Raw genomic sequence first — 25,184 nt, 5'->3', positions numbered from 1 at the left:
TCTAAATGATTATTTATCTGCTCTCTTATAATCGTTACCAACAATGTACCCACAACTGAAGTAAGGCTCACTCGTCTGAAATTACCAGGGTTGTCTCTACCCACGTTTTTGAACAAGGGCACAACATTTGCTTTCCTCCAGTCTTCTGGCAATATTCCTGTAGACAATGACGTCATAAAGATCAAAGCCAAAGCCTCGGCAATCTTAACACTGGCCTCCCAGAGAATCCTTGGACAAATCGCATCTGGCCCAGGGGACTTAACAGATTTCACACTTTCCAGAATTGCTAACACCTCCTCCTTATGAACCTCAGTCCCAGATAATCTAATAGCCTGTATCTCAATATTCTCCTCAACAGAAATGTCTTTTTCATGTGTGAGGATATTTGTGAAGTCTCCTCCTCCAATGTGTTGTTTAACTGTCCAACACCATCCACGACTGGATTTGGCAGGACTGCAGAGCTGATATCTGACCCATTGGTTGTGGGATCGCTTGTCTCAATCTATCACTTCCGGCGGTTTGGCGTGCAAGTCATCCTGTTTGGTGGCTTCACCAGGTTGAATCTTCATCTTCAGGTGGGCTTGGTTCTGTTCTGGTATGCCCTCCTGCACTGTCGTTTGAACGAGGATCGATCCCATGCCCTGATGGTAGCGGTTGAGTGGGGGATATGCTGGGCCATGCATTTACAGATTGTGGTGGAGTACCATTCTGCTGCTGTTGACGGCTCTCAGCACCTCATGCAGGCCCAGTTTTGAGTTGCTAGATCTCTGCGAAGTCTGCCTCATTGAGCATGGTGATCGTGGCACACAACAAAATAGAGGTTATTCTCAATGTGAACGTGTGATTTCAACTCCACAAGGACTGTGCAATGATCTCTCTTTCCGAAACTAACTTGCTAAGTTGTACCTACAGCTAGCACATTGGTGAGGATGTGGTCAAGAGTGTGTTTCCCTCTTGTTGGTTCCCCCACCAAATGCTGCAGACCCAGTCTAGTAGCTGTGTCCTTTAGTGCCGCACCATCTCCATCGCAGTACTCCTGCTGAGCCACTATTCATGGTTGGCATAGAAATCCACCATCCAGAGTACATTTTGTGCCCTGCCCACCCTCAGTGCTTTCTTTAAGCATTGTTTAGCAAGGAGGAGAACTAATTCATCTGCTGGTGGAGGATGGTAGGAGGTTTCCTTGCCCACATTTAACCCAAAGCCATGAGACTTCATGAGGTCCGGAGTCAATGTTGACAGCTCCCACTGCAACTCCCTCCTCACCGTATCCCACTGTGCTGCCCCCTCTGCTGCGCCTGTCTTGCCAGTGGGCCAGGACATATCCAAGGATGGTGATGCTGGTGTCTGGGACATTGTCTGTGAGATATGATTCCAGGAGCATTAAATTGTCAGGTGGCCTGCTTGCTTAGTCTGTGAGTCAGCTTTCCCAATATTCGCACTGATGCCCAGATGTTAGCGAGGAGCATTTTGTAGACTCGACAGAGCAGTTTCTGTTATTGTCTCTTCCGGCACCCAGTTTGATACTTGGTGATGTGCTTGGTTTCATTTCTTTGACATTTTGTTCCGATTGATCCTACCGGACGCCGTTTCTGAGGGCAATTGAGAGCCAACCACAATGCTGTGTGTATGGAGTCATTAAGTAGTCTCTGACACCTGAATGAACCAGGAGCTTTCTTTCTGAAAATAACAACAGCTTCGTAGCCGGCAGTGGTTTCAAAATTTCAGTGTTTTTTTTTGATTGAATTGAAATTCCATCATCTGCTATGGTCGGATTCGAGCGCTGCCCTCCTGACATTCTGAATTAAGCGTCTATAAAGAATCATAAAAAGCTGTTTTGCAAGGGAGGTAGGTTATTAAGATGGCAAATGGATTATTGTCCTTCATTGCTCGGGGGATGAAGTTTAAAAACAGGGAGGTTTTGCTGCAGCTGGATAGGGTGCTGGGGATGCCACACCTGGAGTAATGTGTACAGCTCCGGTCTCCTTACATGATAAAGGATGTACTGGCAGTGAATTGGGTGCAGAGGAGGTTCACCAGGTCTGTCCCAGAATTGAAACGTTTGTCTTATGAGGAGAGATTGAGTAGATTGGGACCATAATCATTGGAGCTTAGAAGAATGAGGGGGTTATTCGAAAGAAACATAAATTATGAAGAGAATAGATAAGATAGAATCAGGGAGGTTGTTTCCATTGGTAGCTGAAGTTAGAACTGGGGGACAATGCCTCAGAATAAGGGGGAGTAGAGTTCGGGCTGATTTGAAAAGGAACTTCGTCACCCAAAGGTTTGTGACTCTATGGAATTCCCTATCCAGTGAAGCAGTTGAGGCTACCTCGTAAAATGATTTCAAGACAAAGATAGATGTTTGAACTGTGAAGGAATTAAGTGTTCTGGTGAGTGGGCGGGTAAGTGAGGCTGAGTCCATGAAAAGATCAGCCAAGATGATAATGAATGATTGAACAGGCTCGAATGGCCAGATGGACTGTTCCTGCTCCCAATTCTTAAGTTCTTGGCTGGCAGAAATCTGTCTGAATAAACAAAAAATGCACACTTCTTTTGTGATTTCTTCAGAGTTTTTTTTTCATCTTTGACTATAAAAGAAACAAAGTTGAATCAAAGTAAAGATCTCATACAACTGCAGTGTAATATTTGGAAAAAAGAAAGATATAAATCTAGAAACAGGCCTGAATCTCAGGAGCAGCTGCAAGATCCATGCAACTCTCAATTCACCATTTCAGACTTTTGTCGAGCACTACAAGCTCAAAGCATCACTGAATCACAACTTCCAACAGAGACCTTTCATACACACTCACTTGTGAGTTCTCACTCAAATTCCACCACAAAGATTCATTCCTTACCTGTTGTACTCATTCATTCACCGTCACTCTCACTCCCTCACTGTCGCACTCAATCCCACCCAGTTACATTCACTCTGTCGCAATTGCACTCCCTCCCTCAGTCACGCTTATTCCCTCTGAGTCACACTCAGTCCCTCACTGTCGCACTCACTCCCTCACAAAATGTGGGGCCTCATGCAGCGTTGTTGGGGGTTCAGGTGTATAATTCCTTGAGATCTGTATCACATGGAGACAGGTTGGTTTAGAGGGTCATTGGCAGACTTGCCTTCATCGCTCTGACTGTTGAGTGGAGTAGTTGTGCTGTCATGTTCAGGGTATGCAGGACTATGGTGAGGCCTCTGTTCGAGTACTGCATTTCGTTCTGGTCACTGTGTTCTTGGAGGGATGTTTTCTAACTGGAGAGGGCTCAGAGAACACTGAGCAGGAATGCAGGGCCTGAGTTCTAAGATGACCCTCGAATTAGGACATTTGTCTACTGGAGCAGATGTCTTTTCGCGAGGGTGGGGGATTTCCGGACTAGTGGACACAAAGACAGCATCCCTCTCCACCAGAGATAGTAAGAACTTCCGATGCTGGCGGCAGAGATAACACAGTATGGAGCTAGAGGAGCACAGCAGACCAGTCAGCATCAGAGAAACAGGAAAGCCAATGTTTCTGGTCGGGACAACACTTCAGAAAATCTCCCAAACCGAAACGTCAACTTTCCTGTTCCTCCGATGCTCCCTGGTCTGCTGTGCTCCATCAGTTCCACACTGTATTTTCCCTCTGCACTGTCCTGATCAAACACGCCCAAGACAATTAGAGAACGTGTTCTATACAATGTAAGGTTCCCTCCACCTTGTCCCCATCAAACAGGAGGAATATTTCCAGTAGAGAAAGGTTTTTAAAAGACATGAGAGGCAACTTATTGACAGAGACTGATTCGTGTGTGGAATGAACCGTTAGACAAAATGGAGGATACTGTTAAAGTTGTAATGTTTAAAAGCCATTTGGATTAGCGTATGAGTAAGAATATTTTGACAGGGATGTGGACCAAGTGCAGGCCGGTGAGGCACGTTCAGTTTGGGATTATGTTTTGGCATTGTCTGATTGGACTGAGGGGTCCATTTCCATGCTGTGTGACACTGACACACATGTATTTCGGGGCAATGAAGTTTATCTCGTTGTAGATCCAATTGCTTTTATTTTAGACAGCACAAAATTTGAACTCACAGTGGTACATTGTGCTATGTTATAAATTCTTGGTATCGTGATAACACAAAAATTATTTAAGTTCAAAACCCTGAGACTGATTCTGAACAAGGCCTGGCGCCTACAATTCAATCCCAAACCAAACATGTCACTTTTTCTATATTTCTATCTCTCTAGCTGTTTGCAAATTGGAAATTTTGCACGATCCTGCTGAAATGTTGAATTATCTCAGGGCAGTAGGTTTCAACAGTCCGAAATTTGCAACTTAATGAATTAAAACATGCATATACTTTTGAACAGACTTCATCTGTTTATGGTGTAGACGAGAGCCTATCCCCGTGTTCTACTCATAAAACTGACAGAATTCCAGAGTCACTTTTTTGTTGGGAAACAAATGCAGAGAAGTTAAATTGGTGTTTCCCCTGTTTCTGCTCCTGGTTCAGAACTTGACCATTTTGTTTGTATGACATTAGAGACTGGAATCAAATGGATGATTTCAGCAAGTTTATCCAGAGCACAGCACATAACAGGGAGCAAGTAACAGACTATAAACTAATCGATGGGCTGGTGTAGGTACATGTAGAATTACAGATTCTGCAAAGTAAGCTAGAGACTGGAATATGAACAAGATGATCATGGTGCCTCACAGCACCAGGGACCCAGGATCAATCCCACCCTTGGGAGACTGTCTGTGTGGAGTTTGCACATTCTCCCGTGTCTGTGTGGTGTTTTTTCTGGATCCTCCAGTTTCCTCCCAGAGTCCAAAAATGTGCAGGCTAGGTGGATTGGACATGCTAAATTGCCTGTAACATTCAGGGATGTGTAGCTTAGGTGGGCTATGAGGAAGTAGGCATGGGTGAGATGCTCCAAGTCTCGGTGTGAACTTGTCAGGCCGTTTGAGCTGTTTCTACACTGCTAGGATTCTATGCTATTTGTCCTTGCGAGTTTTATCTGTATAGAATAACAGCAAGGAATAAATTTACTCTGTAATTTAAGCAAACTAATCCATCCAGCTATATAAAAATATATCACATATATAGAATATTGAACACTGGGGAGTGAGATACAGAATGTAATGTAATGAAGGGTCTGGAGTGATATTTTTCAAATAACCAATACTGTCACACTGGTTAGTACATTCAACATGGAATTTGGATCAGAATTAGACTAAACCACGAGCGAATTAATCGGAAGCCCCTGTTCAGTTTACTTTCAGCTCTCACAACGTGCAAAAGAATGAGAGCTGATCTCTTTGAAACATACAGTGTTCTCAAGAGTTGACAGGGGAAATGCTGTGAAGATGCTTCCACACCCTCTGTTCCTCCCCACCACACCACTTCACCCCGCAACACTGCCCCCTCCTCAACACAACCACCATTGCCAGAGTCTCGAAACAGAGGGCATGTACAAATTAGGGATAACAAGGTGTAGGGATCGATGAACACAGCAGGCCAAGCAGCATCAGAGGAGCAGGAAGGATGACATTTCGGTCCTAGGCCCTGCTTCAGAAAATTTCATATCTGAATAGCTTCCAGCTAGTTTAATTCCTATTGGAAAAGATTTAATTTCAGCAACAACAGAAAGCTAGGAGGAACTTATTGCAGGAAGGAAGAATGAAGAAATAAAAGTTGCACTCCATACTGGTTTTGATGCAACGTGTCACATCTTAGAAGACATTGGCTAGATGTATTATTTTTTGTGAGATAACTTTGTAACTGTTTGTGCTGGAGCTCATAACTGGAATTCTTTCGAATTTTGACACTCATGTCAATGTACTGACATAATATATAACAATATCTCACTACATTACTCTTTATACACTGTGTACACTTTCTCCATAATTTCACCAGCAACTTTGCATTTTGTATTTGCAGTGTATGATCTCCTTCATAAAGCTTCTGTTTCTTTTTTTTCATGACATTCGTTTAAAATGTTAAACTCATCCATCAACTGTCAAGCACGGAGAGAGAAAACACGCCAACGAACAAACGGCCTCTGAAAATAGCTTGTGGTGTGTCCTCGCTGAAATGAGAAAGAAATTTTCACAATTAAATAATAACAGTGACTTGAAGTTCTGGATTTCAATCACAAGGGCACAACAACATACGATCCCCTAACTCGGACAAATGGGCACAGAAAGAGTTGGAAAAAGCCCCTCATCCTAGAGAAGTAACAAAAAGAGGCCAAAATTAAGTGGATGGTACCACGGGTAAGCGATGCCTTAACTAATCAATCCAAATGATTCCCATCTGTATACACTAGCTTGTCAACAAAAAAATGAATGAGTTGATATTCTACTCATTGGAGTTTAGAAGAGGGAGAGGTGATCACATTGAAACATATTATTCCTTCAAGACTAGACAGGGCGAAGGCCGAAGAAGATGCTTCCCTCCCCTACCCTCCGCACCCACGGTGTGAATATATAACCAGAGATCACTAGTTCAGAATAAAGCGGATCAATCTAAGTCTCAGGTAAGAGGGAATTTCTTCTCTCACAGCGGTGAGAGTCTTTGGGACTGCCTGTCACAGAGAACTGTGGGGACAGGCACCCAGTGGGAATTTCAGGCTGAGCTGCATCGCTTCTTGATCACTCAGAAAATGGATGATCACGGGGAGCGGGCAGGAAAGTGCACGTGAGGAATGCTGGATCAGCCATGTTCCTCGTGAATATCTGCCAAACAGCGTGCTGTTTGTTACGGTCTGCAAGGAAGTTGCAGGAGGTGACAGTAGTCAATGTCTGTCACCCGTAACGACCAATCACTGATTGATCACACACATCATGAGCCAATTAGAAGGTAGCACGATCCGAGCCAATTAGAAAATAGTAGAATCATTGACCTTACAAGAGGATGGGACTTGGATAAAGAATCAGCAAGCAGCAGTTTTCAGTCACCAAAGCATGTGCACCAAGTTTGAAGTTGAAATTAATATTGAAGTTGGAGGCTTACTCTCTGAGCCGATGTGTTTGTTTGCAGATGTTTTGTCATCCTGCTGGGTAGCATCGTCTGTGTGCATCCTCTGAAGTGGCCATTCTGTCTGGCTTGTCATTAATATCCCTGGGTGTTGTCTGTTTGGCTTGTGATATATTATAGATGTGTTGTCCCAGTCGAATTTGTGTCCTTCTTTGTCCTTGTGCACTGAGACCAGTGAGAATTGGTCGTGTCTCTTGGCGGCGTGTCAGTGTTCAGGTAGCCTTGTTGTCAGTTTTCTTCTAGCTTGGCCCATGTAATTTTTCTTACAGTCCTTGCATGGTATTTTGTGCAATGTTCGTTTTATTGATTTGGGTTTGCGATCATTTATATCCATCAGTAGCTGTCGCAGGGTGGTTGTTGGTTTGTGGGCTATCCTGATACTTGGGTGGGGAGTACATGAACGAACACAAAACTTAGCCACCGATGCAAAATGACCAATTCTCACTGGTCTCAATACGCACGGGCAAGAAACGACACGAATTCAAGTGGCACAACGCGTCCATAACAGCACAAGCCAAACAGAGGCATGCCAAGGAATCCCCGGAGGCCTGGCATTCCCACCGGAACTCCATCAACTAATGCACTGAACTGGATAGAATATACAAACAAGTGAGAAACATTGCCAAAAACCCCAGCAAACCGAGGCATATAAATAACAAGCGGGACATAACACCAATGCTACACCAGATGTGCACTGACGATGTTATCTCACAGCGTGACAAAACATCTGCGACCAAACACACCAGCTCAGCGAGCAAGTCTACATCCACAATCTGAGCTACAAATCTTTTCAAAAACTTTGAGTTTAATATTGCCTGTTATCCTGTCTGAAACACATGAATCTCAAAGTATCGGAGTGAGTCCCAAGATTGAATGCTGACTCATTTTCCCCTTCTGAACTGGAAAGCAAGCCTGTAGTATACCTTTCAATTCAACGTCCTGCTTTATGGAACATTATTTCATAACTTCAATAACATTTTCCGAGTTACCTCACCAGGCTCTCTCCTTTTGCCTGAAATGGTTAAAGTCTCAAACAAAAGAAAAGCAGACTTTAGGATTCAGGTTTATTAATAGGAAGGACTTGTTTTCAGTGGCCACAGCTTCAGAAGGCAATTCAGTGAAGGTAATTCGGAAATTAAAGCCAACATGCCAGCATTGCTCTTCACACCACAAGTTGCCATGGTCTAGAACACTCTCACTGAAAAGAATGTTTAATATTCAAACATTCCAAAACCAACATCCTCACGCATCTCTCGCTGAAACATTGTCTCAGACGCATGAGAATTTGTTGCTCTCTTCTGCAGATCACAGCTGCATCCCCGATCTCTCAGGTCTTTTTTTTTTCACTTGTTTGCAACTCTTTATCCCTATCTCTCGCTCTCTATCTTTCTCTGTCTATTTCTCACTCTCTCACTCTCCGTATCTGGCTGTCTCTCTGCCGCCCTTTCTCTCTGTCTTATATTTCTCTCCGGGACTTTACTGTTGCTTTCTGTCTGCCCTTCTCTCTTCCATTGCCTGGATTTATGTCTCCTCAGTCCCTTGCTTCTCCCTGTAACTGCCTTACACTTTGTTTCTCTCTCTGGATTTTCACTCTCTGTCTGCCTCTCTAGCTGGCTGCCTGTCCTGGTCCCGTTCTCTCCCATACTCCATCTGTCCATCCGGCCTTGTTTCCTTCCCTCGTTCTCTCACTCACTTCCTCTGTCTGTCCTCTTTGCGCTTTTCCCCTCCCTCTCACTGACTATCGTTTTCTTGCCCCCTCTCTCCACGTCCCTCTACCTGTCTATTCTGTCTTGTTCTGTCTCTCTCCATCTTTTGGTATGTCTGTCCTCTTGTTCTCTCCCTCCCTCAGTTTGTCTATCCTGCTGTTGTTTTCTCTCCACCCACTTCGTCCGCCAGTCTGTCTTTCTCTTTTTCTTTCCCAACATTTTCTTTCCGTGTCTCTCCCTGGGTCCCTGCGCTCTGTTCCTCTCTGCCTGGTAAAGGATTCAGTGCCGCAGGCTGCTGTACAGTTGATTCAATCGGGATTCACCTTTCCGTTGTTTCTCCTGGGTTCTCGCCCACCCCCCCCCCCCCCGCCCCACCACCGCCGGCACGTATGTTGAAAAATGAGAGGGGACAGTGGAAGCGACATGAAGTACATTTCTCATTGAGTGTGCGGCAGAGGATGGTGCAGACAGGGATCTTGCTGTGCATTATTGCAGTCACTCAATACACCTGTGCGTCTCTGCGCATACTCAACTGGGTGTTCCAGCCCAAGGGCTACGAGGCTGCGAGAGGAAGTAGATCGTGGTATGGGGTGGGGGTGCACTGGAGGTGACCATGTCCTCAAGTTCCTGAGAGATGGGGACTGGCTGACAAGGAGGCTGTAGGAGAGCCAGACATGGCGACATCGTTTGACAGGGGCGTGAGGGAGGAAGAGGGAGTGACTTATGAAGGACCTAGGCCCGAAACATCAGCGTTCCTGCTCCAAAAATGCTGCTTAGCCAGCTGTGTTCATCCATCTCCACACCTTGTTATTTAAGAGGGAAGCGTTGTTGGAGGAGAGAGAAATTGAGCAGGGAGTGCACAGGAGGGACGTATTTTGATACAGGGCAGAGAACCAGTCTCTGTAGATGATTCTATTTCTGACAGAATCTGCTTCTGGGGTTTGAGTCACCCTAGGAATGTGCAGTGTGTTTCTGTTCTTTCTTCTCTCTGTTTCTATGCCCCTGTCCAATGGGATCTCTCTTGTTTTCAGCGTGAGTCCTCTCGCTCCCTATATGTTCCTCTTGTGTTTAAAGTGAAACAATGACACACACTGCTGGACATAGAACATTACAGCACAGTACAGCCCCTTCGGCCCTTGATGTTGTGCCGACCTGTCATACCGATCTCAAGCCCATCTAACCTGCACTATTCCATGTACGTCCATATGCTTATCCAAGACGACTTAAATGTACCTAAAGTTGGCGAATCTACTACCGTTGCAGGCAAAACATTCCACTCCCTTACTACTCTCTGAGTAAAGAAACTACCTCTGACGTCTGTTCTATATCTTTCACCCCTCAAGTTAAAGCTATGCCCCCTCGTGCTCGCCGTCACCATCTTAGGAAAAATGCTCTCCCTAACCACCCTATCTAACCCTCTGATTATTTTATATGTTTCAATTAAGTCACCTCTCAACCTTCTTCTCTCTAATGAAAACAACCTCAAGTCCCTCAACCTTTCCTCGGAAGATCTTCCCTCCATAGCAGGCAACATCCTAGTATATCACCTCTGCACCCTTTCCACAACTTCCACATCCTTCTTATAATGCGGTGACCAGAACTGTACAAAATACTCCAAGTGCGGCCACACCAGAGTTTTGTACAGCTGCCACATGACCTCATGGCTGCGAAACTCAATCCTTTTCCAATAAAACCTAACACACTGTACGCCTTCCTAACCACCCCATCAATCTGGGTGGCAACTTTCAAGGATCAATGCACATGGACAACGAGATCTCTCTGCTCATCCACACTACCAAGAATCTTACCATTCGCCCAGTACTCTGTACTCCTGGTGCTCCTTCCAAAGTGAATCACTTCAAACCTTTCCGCATTAAATTCCATTTCCCGCCTTTCAGTACAGCTCTGCAGCTTATCTGTGTCCCTCTGTAAACTGCAACATCCTTCTGCAATATCCACAACTCCACCAACTTTAGTGTCATTCGCATATTTACGAACCCATCCGTCTCAGCCCTCATCCAGGTCATTTATAAGCATGACAAACAGCAGTGGCACCAACACAGATCCTTGTGTACACCACTAGTAACTCAACTCCAGGATGAATATTTTGAAACAACCACCTCTCTCTGTCTTCTTACAGCTCGCCAATTTGTGATCCAAACTGCTAAATCACCTTTATTTGTATGACTCCGTATTTCCTGCAATAGCCAACATTGGGATACTTATCAAATGCTTTCCTGAAATCCATATACACCACATCAACCGCTTTACCCTAATCAACCTGTTTGATCACCTTCTCAAAAAACGCAATAAGTTTTGTGAGGCAAGACCTACTCTTGACAAAACCGTGTTGACTATCCCGAATCAAAGTATTCCTTTCTAGATTATTATAAATCCTAAATCTTATAATCCTCTCCAACACTTTAGCCACAACCGAAGTAAGGTTCACTGGTCTATAATTACCATGGTTGTCTCTGCTCCCTTTCTTGAACAAGGGGACAGCATTTGCTATCCTCCAGCCTTCTGGCAATATTCCTGTTAGCAAGTTTGCAAATGACACGAAGAGTGGTGGTGGAGCAGATAGTGAAGGGGACTGTCAGAGATTACAGCAGAATACAGATAGAGCGGAGATAGTTAGGCAGATAAATGTCAAATGGAGTTCATTCCGGGCAAATGCGAGGTGATGCATTTTGGAAGATGTAATTCAAGAGCAAACTATGCAGTAAATGGAAAAATGCTAGGGAAAATTGATGTACAGAGACATCTGGGTATCCAGGCCCATTGTTCCCTGTAGGTGGCAACGCAGACCAATAGAATGTTCAAGAAGGCATACGACATGTTTTCCTTTACCATACCGGGTATTGAGAACATGAGATGGCACTTCATATTGCAGATGAATAAGACTTTGGTTCGGATGTGGATTCTTTGGAGAGTGAGCAGAGGAGGTTCGCCAGGATGTTGCCTGGTATGGAGGTCGCTAGCTATGAAGAAAGGTTGAGGAGGTTTGGTTTATTTACATTAGGAAGATGTAGATTGAGGGGGGACCCGATTTAGGTCTACAAAATCATGAGGTGTATAAACAAGGTGGATAGCAAGAAGCTTTTTCACTGAGTGGGGGACTCAATTATTAGGTGTCATGAGTTCAAATTGAGGGGAAGAACGTTAATGGGAGATAACAGTGTAATGTTCTTCACGCAGGTAATGCTGGGTGCCTGGAATGCTTTGCCAGCGGGAGTGGTACACGCAGACACGATAGTGTCTTTTAGGATGTATCTGGACATGTACCTGGATGGGCAAGGAGCAAAGGGATGCAGAAACTTAGAAAATAGATGGCAGTTTTAGACAGAGGATCTCAATTGACGCATGCTTGGAGAGCCGAAGGGCCTCTTCCTATGCTGTAAATTTCTTTGTTCTTTGTTCTTCGTAAAACTGAAAGTGTGAACCAGAATTTGCTAAACAGACCTGGAGGCAATTCCATGATGGAATGTCAAGCCAAAAAAAAAAGGTTTGGAAGAGATGCTTGCCTTCCTTACCCATTGTGGACTAGCCAGGGAGATTCAGTCAGACCAAGCAGCCAACTTCACTGCCAAAATATTTAAGATGGTCATGCATTGTTTAGACATCCAGCACTTTAAATCAAGTGTGTGCCTTCATGCATCCCAAGGAGCATTGGGACGGTGGTCTAATCAGACCTTTAAGACTGTGCAGAGGACTCATTTCCAGCATTGCACAAATGATTGGGATAAACGCATCCCATTTACATTACAGGCTATCAGAGTTTCTCGAAATGAATTGACGCGGTTTACACCATTTGAATTGATATTCATACACGAAGTAAGAAGACCGTTAAAATTAAACAAGGACAAGTTGATTGGTCTGAATTCAGAGAACTCACACTTACATTATGGATCTGAGGTGGGAGAAAGATTAAACAGAGTTGGTGAATCAGCTAGACACCATCTGAAGGATGTACAGCATTGAATGAAGCAAGGGGCAGATTGAAAATCTAAAATTAGCACATTTACCAGATGCATAAAGTATTGGCATTGTTACTAACGTAAGGAGATCCCTTCCAAGCAAGGTTCAGTGGTCCTTTCCAGACTTGGCAGATGGATTACCTGGTAAAGTTACATGATGGAAAAGAAATGATCAGGAATATCATATAAATATGCGAACAAGTTTCTCTGACAGGGAAAGCTAACCAGAGAAACAGGCTTTAGTTACTGACATTCAGAGAGAGGAAACAAATTCAGATGATCAGGAATTCAATGGGACTTAGAATAAATTAGTGAATCTAATTCATAGCATAAATTTAGTGAATCTGCTTAACTCTCAGAACAGTCAGGAAAATCCCTGCAGCCTTTCCATCCTTCATGACCTTTCATCCACAATCATCCAAACGGGCTCTCGGCTTGCAGGAGGTGCCTTTATTTTCCAAAGGGTTCCATGATATTGTGGGATAGACACTCTTCACACCACTTTGTGCCAGCCGGTTCACTCTTGTGACCTTGAAACCTTATTCATGACCTCACTACTCTTCACTGCCTGTTTACTGGAGCTACAAATCAGGTTCCTGACTCCACTATCACTGCTGCCAGTGCATCCCATGCACCCACCACTCTCTCTGTTGCAGGAACCCTACCTCTGACATCTCCACTATACCTTCCTCCAAACACCTTAAAATTATACCATTTTGTAATAGTCATTTCCACCCTGGGAAAGAAGTCTCTGACTATCCACTCGATCTATGCCTTTCATTATCTTGCACACATACGTCAAGTCACCACTGATCCTTCTTCACTCCAATGACAAATGCATTAGCCCCCTCATCCTTTCCAGATAAGACCTGTCCTCCAGTCCAAACAGCATCCTGGTAAATCTTGTCTTCACCCTTCTAAAGCATCCATGTCCTTCTCATACTGAATTGGTCAGAACTGCACACAATGTTCCAAGTCTGGTCTAACCAGAGATTTATGGAGCTGCAGCATAACCTCACGGCTCTTAAACTCAATTCCCCTGCCAATAAAAGCCACCAAAACATATGCCTTCTTTATAACCCTATCAAATTAGATAGCAACTTTGAACGGCCTTTAGACGTGGACCCCAAAATCCCTCTGTTCCTCCACACTGCCAAACACCTTGCAAATAACCCTGTATTCTGCATTCACATTTGACCTTCCAAAATGAAACACTTCACTCTTTTCCGGGTTGAATTTCATCAGCCATTCTTTGCCCAGCTCTGCATCCTGCCAAAGCCCCATTGCAAACTACAACAGCTCTCCATGCTGTCCACAACTCCACCAACCTTCATGTCATCGGCAAACGTACGACCCCATACTTCTACTTCCTCAGCCAAGTCATTTATAAACTTCACAAACAGCGGTAGTCCCAGAACAGGTCCATGTAGAACAGCACTGGTTACCAAGTTCCAGGCTGAATAATTTCCATCTACTACTACCCTCGTTCTACTTTTGGTCGGCCAATTCTGTATCCAGACAGCCAAAATTTCATTGATTCTTGTGCTTTCCTACTTTCTGAATGGGCTTACATGGGGAACCGTATCAAATGTCTTGCTAAAATTCACGTACACCACATCCACTGCTCGAGCGTCAATGTTGCGTTTTGTCACCTCCTCAAAGAAGCTAGAGAGACATGATCTTTCCATTACAAAGCCATCCTGACTAATTGCAAACAAACCGTGCTTTTCCAGATCATCCTAACTGATATCGCTCAGGATCCACTTCAATAATTTCACTACCATGGAATTAACACTGACTGGTCTGTAATTCCCAGGATCATCCCTATTCCCTCTCTTCAACAATGGAATACAATCTTCCAACCTCCAATCATAAGGTACTTCTCCAGTGGACAGTGACAGTCCCTGTGTTCTGTCCCTCTCTGGTAAAGGATTCAGTGCCGCTGAGAGCTGTACAATTGATACAGTTGGGATCCACCTTTTCGTTGTTCCTCTTGGGTTTCACCGCCACTGTTGTTGGAAATGGAGAGGGGACAAGTGGAAGGGGCTAGAAGTACATTTCTCATTGAGTGTGTGGTCGGGAATGGCTGCAGACTATGATCTTGCTGTGCATTACTGCAGTCACTCAATAGACCTGTGAGTCTCTGCGCATACTGAACTGGGTGCTCCAGCCCAGGGGCTGCAAGTCTGTGAGAGGATGTGGATCGTGGTGGGTGGGGGGTCGGATTGGACTGTGACCATGTCCTTGAATTCCTGAGGGAGCGGCTGGTCACTAGGCAGGGTGCAGCAGAGCCAGAGATGACGGGAGTGTTTAACAGGGGTGTCAGGGAGGTAGAGGGAAGTGCTAATGAATTGTTTAGTCCCGAAACGTCAGCTTTCCTGCTCCTCGGATGCTTCTTGTCCTGCTGTGTTCATTCAGGTCTAGACCTTATTATCTAAGAGGGAAGGGCTGTTGTCAGAGAGAGGAATGGAGGAAGGAGAGCACGAGAGGCAGAGTATGATACAGGGCAGAGAACCTGTCTCTGCAGATGATTATGTTTGTGACGGAATCTGCTCCTGGGATTTGCTTCACCCTGGATATGTAGCAGTGTGTTCCTGTGTTTGCTTCTCCCTCTGTGTCCGTGTCTCTGCCCAATGGTATCTCTGTTGATTTTTGGGGCAAGCCCTCTCTCTCCGTGTCTGTTTGCCTTGTGTTTAAAGTGAAACAATGGCACACATTGCTGACTCCCCATGCCACTGCACAAGCAGCGAGTTATATTTTCGAGAAAACATCAAAAATCTTTCACATTGCACATTTCTTTCATTCTTCAAACCATGCCTTTGGGGACACGGGAAGTTTTACACGGTGTCCTTCGATGTTGTCTGAGATATGAGGGGAAGGAAGTGAACAGGCACAGTGCTGGTCAGTGAGTGGACGTGTGTGTGTGTGTGTGTGTGTGTGTGTGTGTGTGTGTGTGTGTGTGTGTGTGTGTGTGTGTGTGTGTGTGTGTGTGTGTGTGTGCGTGTGTGTGTGCGTATGTGTGTGTGTATGTGTGTGTGTGCATGTGTGTGTGTGTGTGTGTGCATGTGTGTATGTGTGAGTGTGTGTGTGAGCGTGTATTTGTACATTGAGGATGCTGCCAGTTTCTGGCCATCTCTTGCTGAAACCGAGATGATGGCAACTGGAGATGCTGGAGATTCCAAATGACGAAGTGTGGAGTTGGATGAACACCGTAGGCCAAGCGGCATCTCAGGAGAACAAAAGCTGACGTTTCAAGCCGAGATCTTTGGCCTGCAGTATTCATTCAGCTCCAGACTTCGTTTTCTCTGACTGAATCCTTGTGGGTTTTTGAAGCCCACCACAGCCTGAGCAGTAGCGTGTCGTAGCCACCAGTGGGCAGCATTCTATCAATTTAAGCACAAGTGCGATCTGTTGCAGAATTTTGACGCTACAACCCATGACATGAAATTTCTGGTTCGGCTGCATTGGAGTAGCAGCCCATTGGAACTGAGCAACTTAATGCTGAAACACAGAAAACAGGTTGTTATCATACATTTAGTGGATGGGTTATAGTAATATCAAGGAACCAGCTGCCATAATTTCTGAGATCAGAACAGCTCATGGTCGTTTGTTTGTGATATTAGTATGAAGCCTGTTGAGCTCTAACAGAGCAATGAAATCACGTGTTTAAGAGGCAAACATTTTATGATTAACTATTCTGTTTTATTTCATCAAAACTGTCAAAAGGGTTTGCTTTTGTTTTCAACTTACAGAGGGTTCCAAGCTGATAGGAATTACCAAGTCACAAATTCTTCCCTGAACAATTCCTTTGAATTGTTGTACAATGGGGAATATGCACATTCCCGAATCAACTCTCTTCCTGAGCCATCCAGGAGAAAGCAGCACCGCTTAATTGACACCACTTTCACAAATATTCAGTCCCTCCACTCTAATGCTTAGTAGCAGCAGCGTGTACCATCTACAAGATGCACTGAAGAAATTCACCAAAGATCCTCAGGCAGCATCTTCCAAACACACAAACACTTCCATATAGATGGACAAGGGCAGCAGATACGTGGGCACACCACACTTTGCAAGATACCCTTGAAGCCATTCACCATCCTGACTTGGAAACATATCGCCATTCATTCAACGTTGCTGTGTCAAAATCCTTCCCTAACATGGGCAGGGAGCAGATCATGAAGGCAGCTCACAAGCACCTTCTCAAGAGGGAACTACAGATGGGTAATAAATGTCTGACCCATCCAGCAAAGCCCTAATTTCACGCGTGAAAAAGAAAAAGCCGAGAATAAAACAGAACCCTCCTGGGGCTTCTCTGAGCTCTTTTATTTCCTCATAATACAAAGAATTTGTGCAACTAGATATTGTACTGCGTTACTGATCTTCGCTCTGAACCTGGACAATGTTGTTGCATAAATAACTGTGTTTGTGCAACAATTTAGGAATTGCAACATATAACCCGTACTACCGAAATTGTACAGAAAAGGTGAGAAATCGTCAGGTTTGATTTCTTGAATGACATAATACATGAAATAAACAACAAGGATTGACCACAGAAGAATGAAGCTCCCAGAGATGACAAAGAGCAATATCACAGACTTCCTTCTGCTCTCCATCTCTGCGTCTTTGTGCTTCCCTCTTTTTCTCTCACACTGCAGCCTCTTCCGGACTTGACTGGTCACAAAAATATGTCTGCCTATAATAGCATTGAGTGACAGAATTAGAACGAATGGCAGAAAAGGGGTCAAAATTGTGTCAAGGCATTCTAATGCCACCCACCAAATGTCAGTAAAGTAACTTGACTTTGATTTACAGTAGAATGGCACATTGTTGATTATCCTCAGAGGCTCATATTGAAAATAGAAGGGAATGCTTTTCAAACAGAACAGGGTGCACGTTGTTGCCAGAACGACAGACGCAGTTTTCTCAGTACAATATTTTGTTTTCAGCTTCTGACAACAAATGGTCACAAATCGATCAAAGGTGAAAGTGACGGTGAACCAGACAGAGCAGTCCCTGGCTGTACGGTGCAGGATTCCAGTAACACTGCACACAGGAGTGATGATCAAGAAAGATGGTGGCAAATAATAAGAGGGAAATCTCCACAGTATAACATCAGTGATGATGACCATCAGATCTGCAGCTGTCATCAGCACCAGGTACCGTGTAGTGCAAGGGGATACACCACACTTGCCATGGGAAAGAATAACAATCGCCAATAAATTAACTGCAGAAGACAAATGGGAAAAGGGAGAGTGAATTAAGAATCAGAAATCCCACCTGCTTATTTCAAAGATCAGAACTATAAATTTGTCACCAAAAGAACGGTGCACTGTGTGAGTACAAGTGGTTTGAGTTTGAGCGAGTTTTCATTATAAGACTTGCACACCCACCTCAGATTGTTAACCAGCCTAAATCGCTGGAAAACATTGTTTAGTTTGGACAGAAACAGATCTAAAAGCCCCTCCTAGGACAGCAGAATGAAGTCTGTTCTTAATTTTAGTTGCATTATTTGAATACGACAATATATTCCTGCAATTCTCCGCTCCAACTTTTAGAGGTGCAAAAACCCAGTTGAAATCTCCCTGCCAAACTCAGTCATAGGGCTGGTGATTGAACTGTCAAAAAAAGTCTCCTTCTCCTTAGATTAGGTCCAACCCTGCACTTGACATTGGACCAAGATTTTGTCAGAGCTGCAGGAAGACCAGGTAGCAAGCCATTAGAATCATTTAAGATATCAAACAAGGCAACTCCATGTGCCTAATACAAGTACAGAATAACAGTGCAGGCAGGACTCCTTCAGCGACAAAATGCGACTGACAAGCCTGCTGCGATATTTACACTGTAAATTTACACATCTGCACATTGCAAACATCTCAACATGTCGGGACCAGGAAGAAATCAGCCAAGATTTAAATCCACTGATCAGAGTCATTGAAGCAGAGAAAAATTCCAGAAAGGATCGTAGTTGGATAACTGTTTACAAATCAAACTGGAGTGCATATCCCTGAACTCCGTAGCTGAAGAAAAAAACAACACAGATTTAACGTTCACAACTGATCCATTATACATTACCATTTTTGGAAGAGACTTCGATATCTCTTCGCAGCATTTGTGTGCAGAAGAACATCCTATCTTCTCTTCCAAATGGCCTGGACTTAATTCCCAGTCCATGCTCCCTGATTCTAGCATCCCGATCCAGTGAAAATAAGTAATCTTTTCCTGGTAAAGTCTTGCAGGACTTCACTCAGATCACCCCTAACTTGCGAAATTCGCTCCAAAACGTGCCGCATTTGCATAACAAGAACAGAAATTGCTCAGCAGCAGCTGTGTAGAGAAAGCAGAGTCAACATCTCTGGCCCAGTGATACATTTTCAGAACTAACCTGCCTCATCTCTCATCACACTTCCAAATTGTGTGAAACTGGCATAGACAACTACACACTGAATCCTTGCAGAGTGGTAACAGTCCTTTTCACCCAACAAGTCCACACCAAACCTCAGAGAACCCCACCGAGACCCATCTGCGCACAGGCCACATAAGCTACATCTCCCTGAAAACTATGGGCAATTTAGCATGGCCAATCCACCTGACCTGCACACCTTAGCACTGTGGAAGGAAACCGGAACACTCGAAGGAAGCCCATGCAGACCCAGGGTGAATGTACAAAGTCCACACAAACAGTGACCCAAGACTGGAATCGATACCAGGACTGTGAAGCTGTAAGGCCACAGCTGCTAACCATTGTGCCTCCGTGCTGCCCTCCTGACAGTGCTCAGAAAATACTGCAGCAGCAGTGAAGTTGGGAGTCTCTGTCAGTAGAGAATTGTACTGAGAATGCTGCTCAGTGAATTGCTGTCACCTGTTCCCAGTGTCTGGATAAGGCTGAACAGCCAGTGAGCTGTCGACATTATTGTTCAACAGACAAAACCAGAGAGCAGATCAGCAGCAGATTGTCACAATGCCATACCAGGGATTCGAACAAAAGCAAGGACGCTGTAGAACGCCTTCTCCACATGTTGAATTGGTCGATGCATTGTATTTCCCTGCGAGCTGATCAGTCCCTTCAGGCAGGTGACAAGTTCCTTTTATGAAACTCTGAGCTGATGCATTCACTGAGATGCTGCCTTATACTGTGTGGAAGTTCCTTCGGGAGGTTGAAATTACGTCATTACTCAGTTTAGTCGCTGTTTATTTCAAATTTCTGTGAATGGACAAACCAATTCCCAATTACGAAATACAAATTAATGAAAAAAAAATGTGTTACATCCTGATTATGAAGGAGCATTGCTGCTCAATGCATCATAATGAAATGACAAAAACAGCATCTGAAATCGAACAATACTTTTGTCAACTCAAATCACCATGAGCCCCATCTCGATGTCACAAATTATTTCGAGTATGAAGCTACTTCTCAGTGCTGCCTTTCTATACTCTCGGGCATGAATGGCTCTCTTTAAACCAGAACATTTCACTTACAGATTACAATGTGATTTTCCACACACGATGAATGTGCGCATTGCTGCTGAGATCAGCACTTTCCCCCCATCCTCAATAGTTCAGGAGCTATTATCATGTGAAAGACAAAGTGAAGATAACAAGCTTTTTGCATACGCGAAAACGAGTCTGAGTAAACAAGATGGGCTTCAAATGGTGGATACATTGCTGACCTCCCATTTACTATCACTGTCAATCCAAATGCACCATTGGCCTCACGCTTGTCGTCCGTCCTGATGCATCACTGTATCTGTGTGAATCCATGTTTTCGGGGTGTGTGATGTGGACAGCTTAGCCTGAGTTTAACTCTGCTTCTCTTATCGGATTGTGATATTTGATCAAATATTTGAATGTGTCTTTGCTGAGTGAGGTCTCCATGCTTCACATATCCTGGGATTGGTTGATGTGGAGGAAGCTTCAGTCTGTCTCTAATTCCACTCGCTACCTGCTCTTTGAGTTTTAGATGAGGACAGCTGAGAGGAAGGTGGATTTTGAATCCTTAAAGTGCCTTGGCATTGTTAGCTGGAAGCTCTGATAATCTGTGCATTATTCCTCATGTGAATTTTGTTTGGAGCCAGAGTAAATAGAGATTCTTCAGTCCAATTCACTCATGCTAAAGACTTAAAGCCTCATAGCTGAACACTGACATAAGTTAACACTCTTGGGATTACAGCGGCCGCAGCAGAAAGGACACAGCATTGTCTCAGAGAGAAAACACAAGGTAATGGTTTATGTTCAGATCAAGTTGTAGGAACTACACAGTGTAATAACATAGATGTTCACAATTGGACCACTGCATCTTTTTGTGATATAACAGTAAACTGGTCTTGAATTCGCAGTACATAACGTCAGTATTTTCATGTAACACTCAAATTGTCAATGGAGTAAACAATGGAAGAGGAGAGTAGCAGAATTCAGGAGGGTACAACTCAGTAAAACAGTCCAAACCAGGTTTCCTAAATCTTAAGGCCCAATTGCAGTGAAGCACAGTTATCAAGTATATTTGAGACCAGAGAGAGAGGAGAGATTTTTGGCTGCCGCAAAAGGAAACAATGGTCACCCAATAATGTCATTGCGGGAGAAGCCTGACCTGCATTCAGTCCAGATCGCACTCTGAAGATAAACATCCTCATAGAAACTCAGGGATGGACATTTTAACAGCATTCAGTGCTCGGGGGTGGAGAGTTACAGACACAGATACAGAGCCAGAGACACACAGAAAGCGAATGAAACTGCACTGGAGAAGTTTTGGAAATGAAACTGAGACACGTGCAGAGCTGTACAACAGCAGATTGGGGTAAATCATTCTGCATTCCTTGCAGTGCACTGGACGTATATTTTGGCAGACACTGAGACCCACACAAGTTGTATGGCAGCAGGTAAAGGTGAATCAATCTCTGTTGCCTGAAGTGCACTGTTCAGTGAATACGCCTGAAATATCAGACAGATGGAGGGATGGAACAGGTTGAAGTGACATGGACGTGTTTGCACAAACAAGGATGCAGAATTGTCCAATCCATGTGGAATTAAACTGGGAGCCAAAGTATACTCCACATAGAGTCTGTACAGCGTGGAAACAGCCCCTTTGGCCCAACAAGTCCACACTGACCCTCAGAGCATCCCACCCGGACCAAATACTCAATAGCACACCTTATCTACACATCACTGAGCACTATGGGAAATTTAGCACAGCCGATCCACCCGAACCTGCACATCCCCGGACAATACTGGACAACTTAAAATAATCGATCCTCCTCGCCGGTGGTAGGAAACTGGAGCATCGGGAGGAAACCCATCCAGACACTGGGAGAACATGCAAAATCCACACGGACAGTCGCCCAAGTGTGGAATCAAACCCGGGTCGGTGGCGCTGTGGGGCAGCAGCGTGGACCACTGAGGCACAGTGCTGAACTAAGGAACGTTGCTTTAGTAAAGAACATTGAGTTTGAACCATTGTTGCAAAGCTCTTTGGTCATTGATCATAGAATCATGAGGTACAAATGAGGACCTTCAGCTCATTGAGTCTGTACCACCAAGAATACACCACTACCTACCCTAGTCTCACATTTACGCACTCAGCCGGTAGATTTGAATGCAGTGACACTTCAAGAGCTCCTCCAAGTGCTCCTAAGATGCTGCTTGGCCTGTTGTGTTCATCCAGCTCCACACTTTATTACGCCTTTACTTCTGCAACGTGTTGAATTCCTGCCTTAATGGTCCTCCCGGGCAGGGCATTTCCTTCTCCATCACTCTCCAGGCGAAAAAAATAATGCTTCCTGGAATTCCCTCTAAACCTCTTGCCTTTCACATCAGCTTTTTTCCCTCTTGTTGCCGACCCTTCAAATAATGGGAATGGTTGCCTTCTATCCAGTCTGTCCATGGCTCTCACTTTATGTACACATCTCTGTTAGATCCCCACACAACTTCCTCTGCTCCAAAGAATACAACCCGAGCTTATCCAGTCTCTCTGCATTGCTGAAATTCTCCATCCAGGCAAACCTCACGCTGAAACTACTCTGCACATCCCTCCAGTAGAATCCTATCCTTTCCACAGTGAGGGGACCAAAAGTGCGCACAGGACTTCAACTGTGGCCTCACCAAAGTCCTGTACAACTCTGATATGGCTTTCCTGCTCTTATCACCTACACGATGTCTGATAAAGGGAAGTTACCTGCTCTTATCACCTACACGATGTCTGATAAAAGCAACTTCTCAGAGTGCAGTAGAACAGAAATTTTGGAATGAAGTCCTGGAACTCCCTCCCTGACAGCATCATGGGACTGCCTCCATCACATGGATTGCAAAAGATCATGAAGGCAGCTCACCTCCACCTTCTCAAGGGGTCAGTGAAAGGCGGGCAATAAATTCTGACCCAGCCAGTGTCTCCCATGTCCCACAAGTGAAATTTTAAAAAATACACACACACAGCCCTGGGAGAGATGAGTAACCATTTAGAATTAATTGTATGCACTGTCAGTGTCATCGAAAATCGTAATAAAAACATGGTCTGGGGATTCAATGGATTGTGTTTAGAGTTGACAACACCTTCAAAGGCAATGTGCAACTTCTGCCTGTGAGTGAGCAAGGTGTGTATAATGCACGTGTATCTCCCTGTGAGAAATGATCTCCATTGAGAATTGACTCACTGTCGCAATCAGTTGCTCACTTTAATGAATAAGCTGGAAAACGGTCCTTCACAAATGTTGCGGTTTAGAGGCAGATACCTGACAGCAATGAGAGATCAGTAGGCATTGAAGATGGACTCTCCAATTGACCAGATTCAGAAAAAATGTTCCATATTAGAGAATAGGTTGCTGTTGTTAGTGTTCTGTGAGTGTCTGTGAATGTCAACTCTTGCATAAAAGTCTGTGTGAACACAACTTTGTGTCTGAAAGCAGCACAATCTGACAAAAATCATAGAATTCCTACCGTGTGCAAGCAGGTTATTTAGCCCATCCCAAATCCCTATCCTAATTCTGTCACCCTGCATTCCCTGCGAAACCAACAAACCTGCACATCTTCAGACTGAGTGAAGAGATCAGAGGAAACCCTGCAGATGTAGGGAGAATGACACAATCTGCAAAGGCAGTGAGCCAAAGCTGGAATTGAATCCTGGTTCGAGACACAATTAGGCAGCAGTGCCTCCCCTCCCAAATTTATGCCCTTCCACAGTTATTACACACCACCCAAATGCAGTATTCCCAAGTCCGCTCCCTTGTAAATTTTGCTGTGCAAAATAAATGTTGCTCACTCCCTCCGATGATTTTGCCCGACTCCTAAAAGTGTTCGCCTAAGATATTACCCCGTCACATATTGCAGGCCCCAGATATTGCCCCCAGATTTAGCCACCACAATACTTTTCGCCCCCGATTAATTTTATCATCAGGTTCACTGAACCCTTCAATATTTTTGACATGAAATTTTGACCTCCCCAGTTTTTTTGCAACAATATTTTCCTCGCTGGAATGTCTGCAATTCCCAAATGCTTGCAGCAAAATATTTTGCACACTGCATTATTGCATAGTCCCTCAATATTCCCCCTCAATTGCATCCACAAATATTTAGCCCCACCCTCCAAATATTTGCCACAACAAATGTGTACACTGCCCAAATATTTTTCTGCCCCAAACAGAATAATGAGCGCCATGCCCTGGGGCAGAGGTTAATGGACTTGTGTGAACTGGCTGGCCTTTGATTGACTAGTTTTGATGCACAGTAATGTCCCACTCCCACGATTAAAGAAAATTCACAACACAGAAGTAGTCATTTCAACCCATCATGCCTGCCGGTCTCGCTCCCACACCGTCCCACACCACTGAGACTCAGTCACAGCGGTGCACACCATCGACAAGATATGGTGAAGATTCTTAGACAGCAAACACCCGACGACTTACATCAAGAAGGACAAGCGCAGCAGATACATGTAAACACCATCCCCTGCAAGTTCCGCTCCGAGCCACTCGCCATCCTGACTTGGAAACATATTGCTATTTCTTTCCTGGTGATTGGCTGACTGGGTGTGTTTGGATATTGCCGGGTGGGATTGGAGGGGTGTGCATGGTGGGATCCAGAATGAGGGAATCTAGTGTCAAAAATGAAGTTTAAACCATTTAGGGCAGAGATGTAGAGGAATTACTTGCGTTGGGGACAGGTGAACTTTTGGGATTATTTATGCTGTTACAGAATTGGGTTATATGATGAAGGTGAATGGTGGAGCAGCTTCGGGCCTGAATGGCCTACTCCTGATTTTAAATCCTTCGTACGTACGTGTCTAAACTAGACAGTATGGAGCGCATCCAGAGTGCTCACAGAACAAGGTGCAATAGAGAGTGTGCATAATAAATAGAGTGTAAAGTTTGTGCCTGCGGTGAAGGTGATAATTCGCTTTATCGGGAGAAGCTGTTGTTATAAGCCTCTGAGCTTGGAATACTTCAGGTATGTATTTCAATTTGGTCTGTACTTACAATCTTCACTGCAAGTGCC

The 25,184-nt window shown here is 44.4% G+C and overlaps 1 protein-coding gene across 1 annotated transcript; it reads right to left on the bottom strand.

Moving 5' to 3' along the window:
- Positions 1–497: 497 nt before the first annotated feature.
- LOC125449534 (uncharacterized) lies at positions 498–19,782 on the bottom strand. The gene is made up of 7 exons (XM_059642898.1): positions 19,675–19,782; positions 17,075–17,931; positions 15,962–16,087; positions 14,033–14,212; positions 3,255–3,430; positions 1,581–1,680; positions 498–641 (listed from the first exon to the last, which is right to left on the bottom strand). The coding sequence occupies exons 1-7, from the start codon at positions 19,739–19,741 to the stop codon at positions 498–500; spliced, it is 1,650 nt and encodes a 549-aa protein (XP_059498881.1). The 5' UTR covers positions 19,742–19,782.
- Between the last annotated feature and the right edge of the window lie 5,402 nt (positions 19,783–25,184).

This window comes from Stegostoma tigrinum, chromosome 46 (assembly GCF_030684315.1).
Source record: "Stegostoma tigrinum isolate sSteTig4 chromosome 46, sSteTig4.hap1, whole genome shotgun sequence".
Classification (NCBI taxonomy): Eukaryota; Metazoa; Chordata; class Chondrichthyes; order Orectolobiformes; family Stegostomatidae; genus Stegostoma; species Stegostoma tigrinum.
The sequence above is the reverse complement of the archived record's forward strand: the minus strand, read 5'-3'. Positions and strand labels throughout refer to the sequence as shown.

Bases quoted from the DNA above. Each gene is read 5' to 3' on its own strand.
- LOC125449534 (XM_059642898.1), bottom strand. From the start codon at position 19,741: ATGCATCGACCAATTCAACATGTGGAGAAGGCGTTCTACAGCGTCCTT. The intron at 16,088-17,074 runs GTACAATATCTA...TTAAATTGATAG, and splicing joins GAGCGAAGATCAGTAACGCA to AATGCTGCCCACTGGTGGCT. The intron at 14,213-15,961 runs GCTTGAAACGTC...GTCTGGATACAG, and splicing joins ACTGCAGGCCAAAGATCTCG to AATTGGCCGACCAAAAGTAG.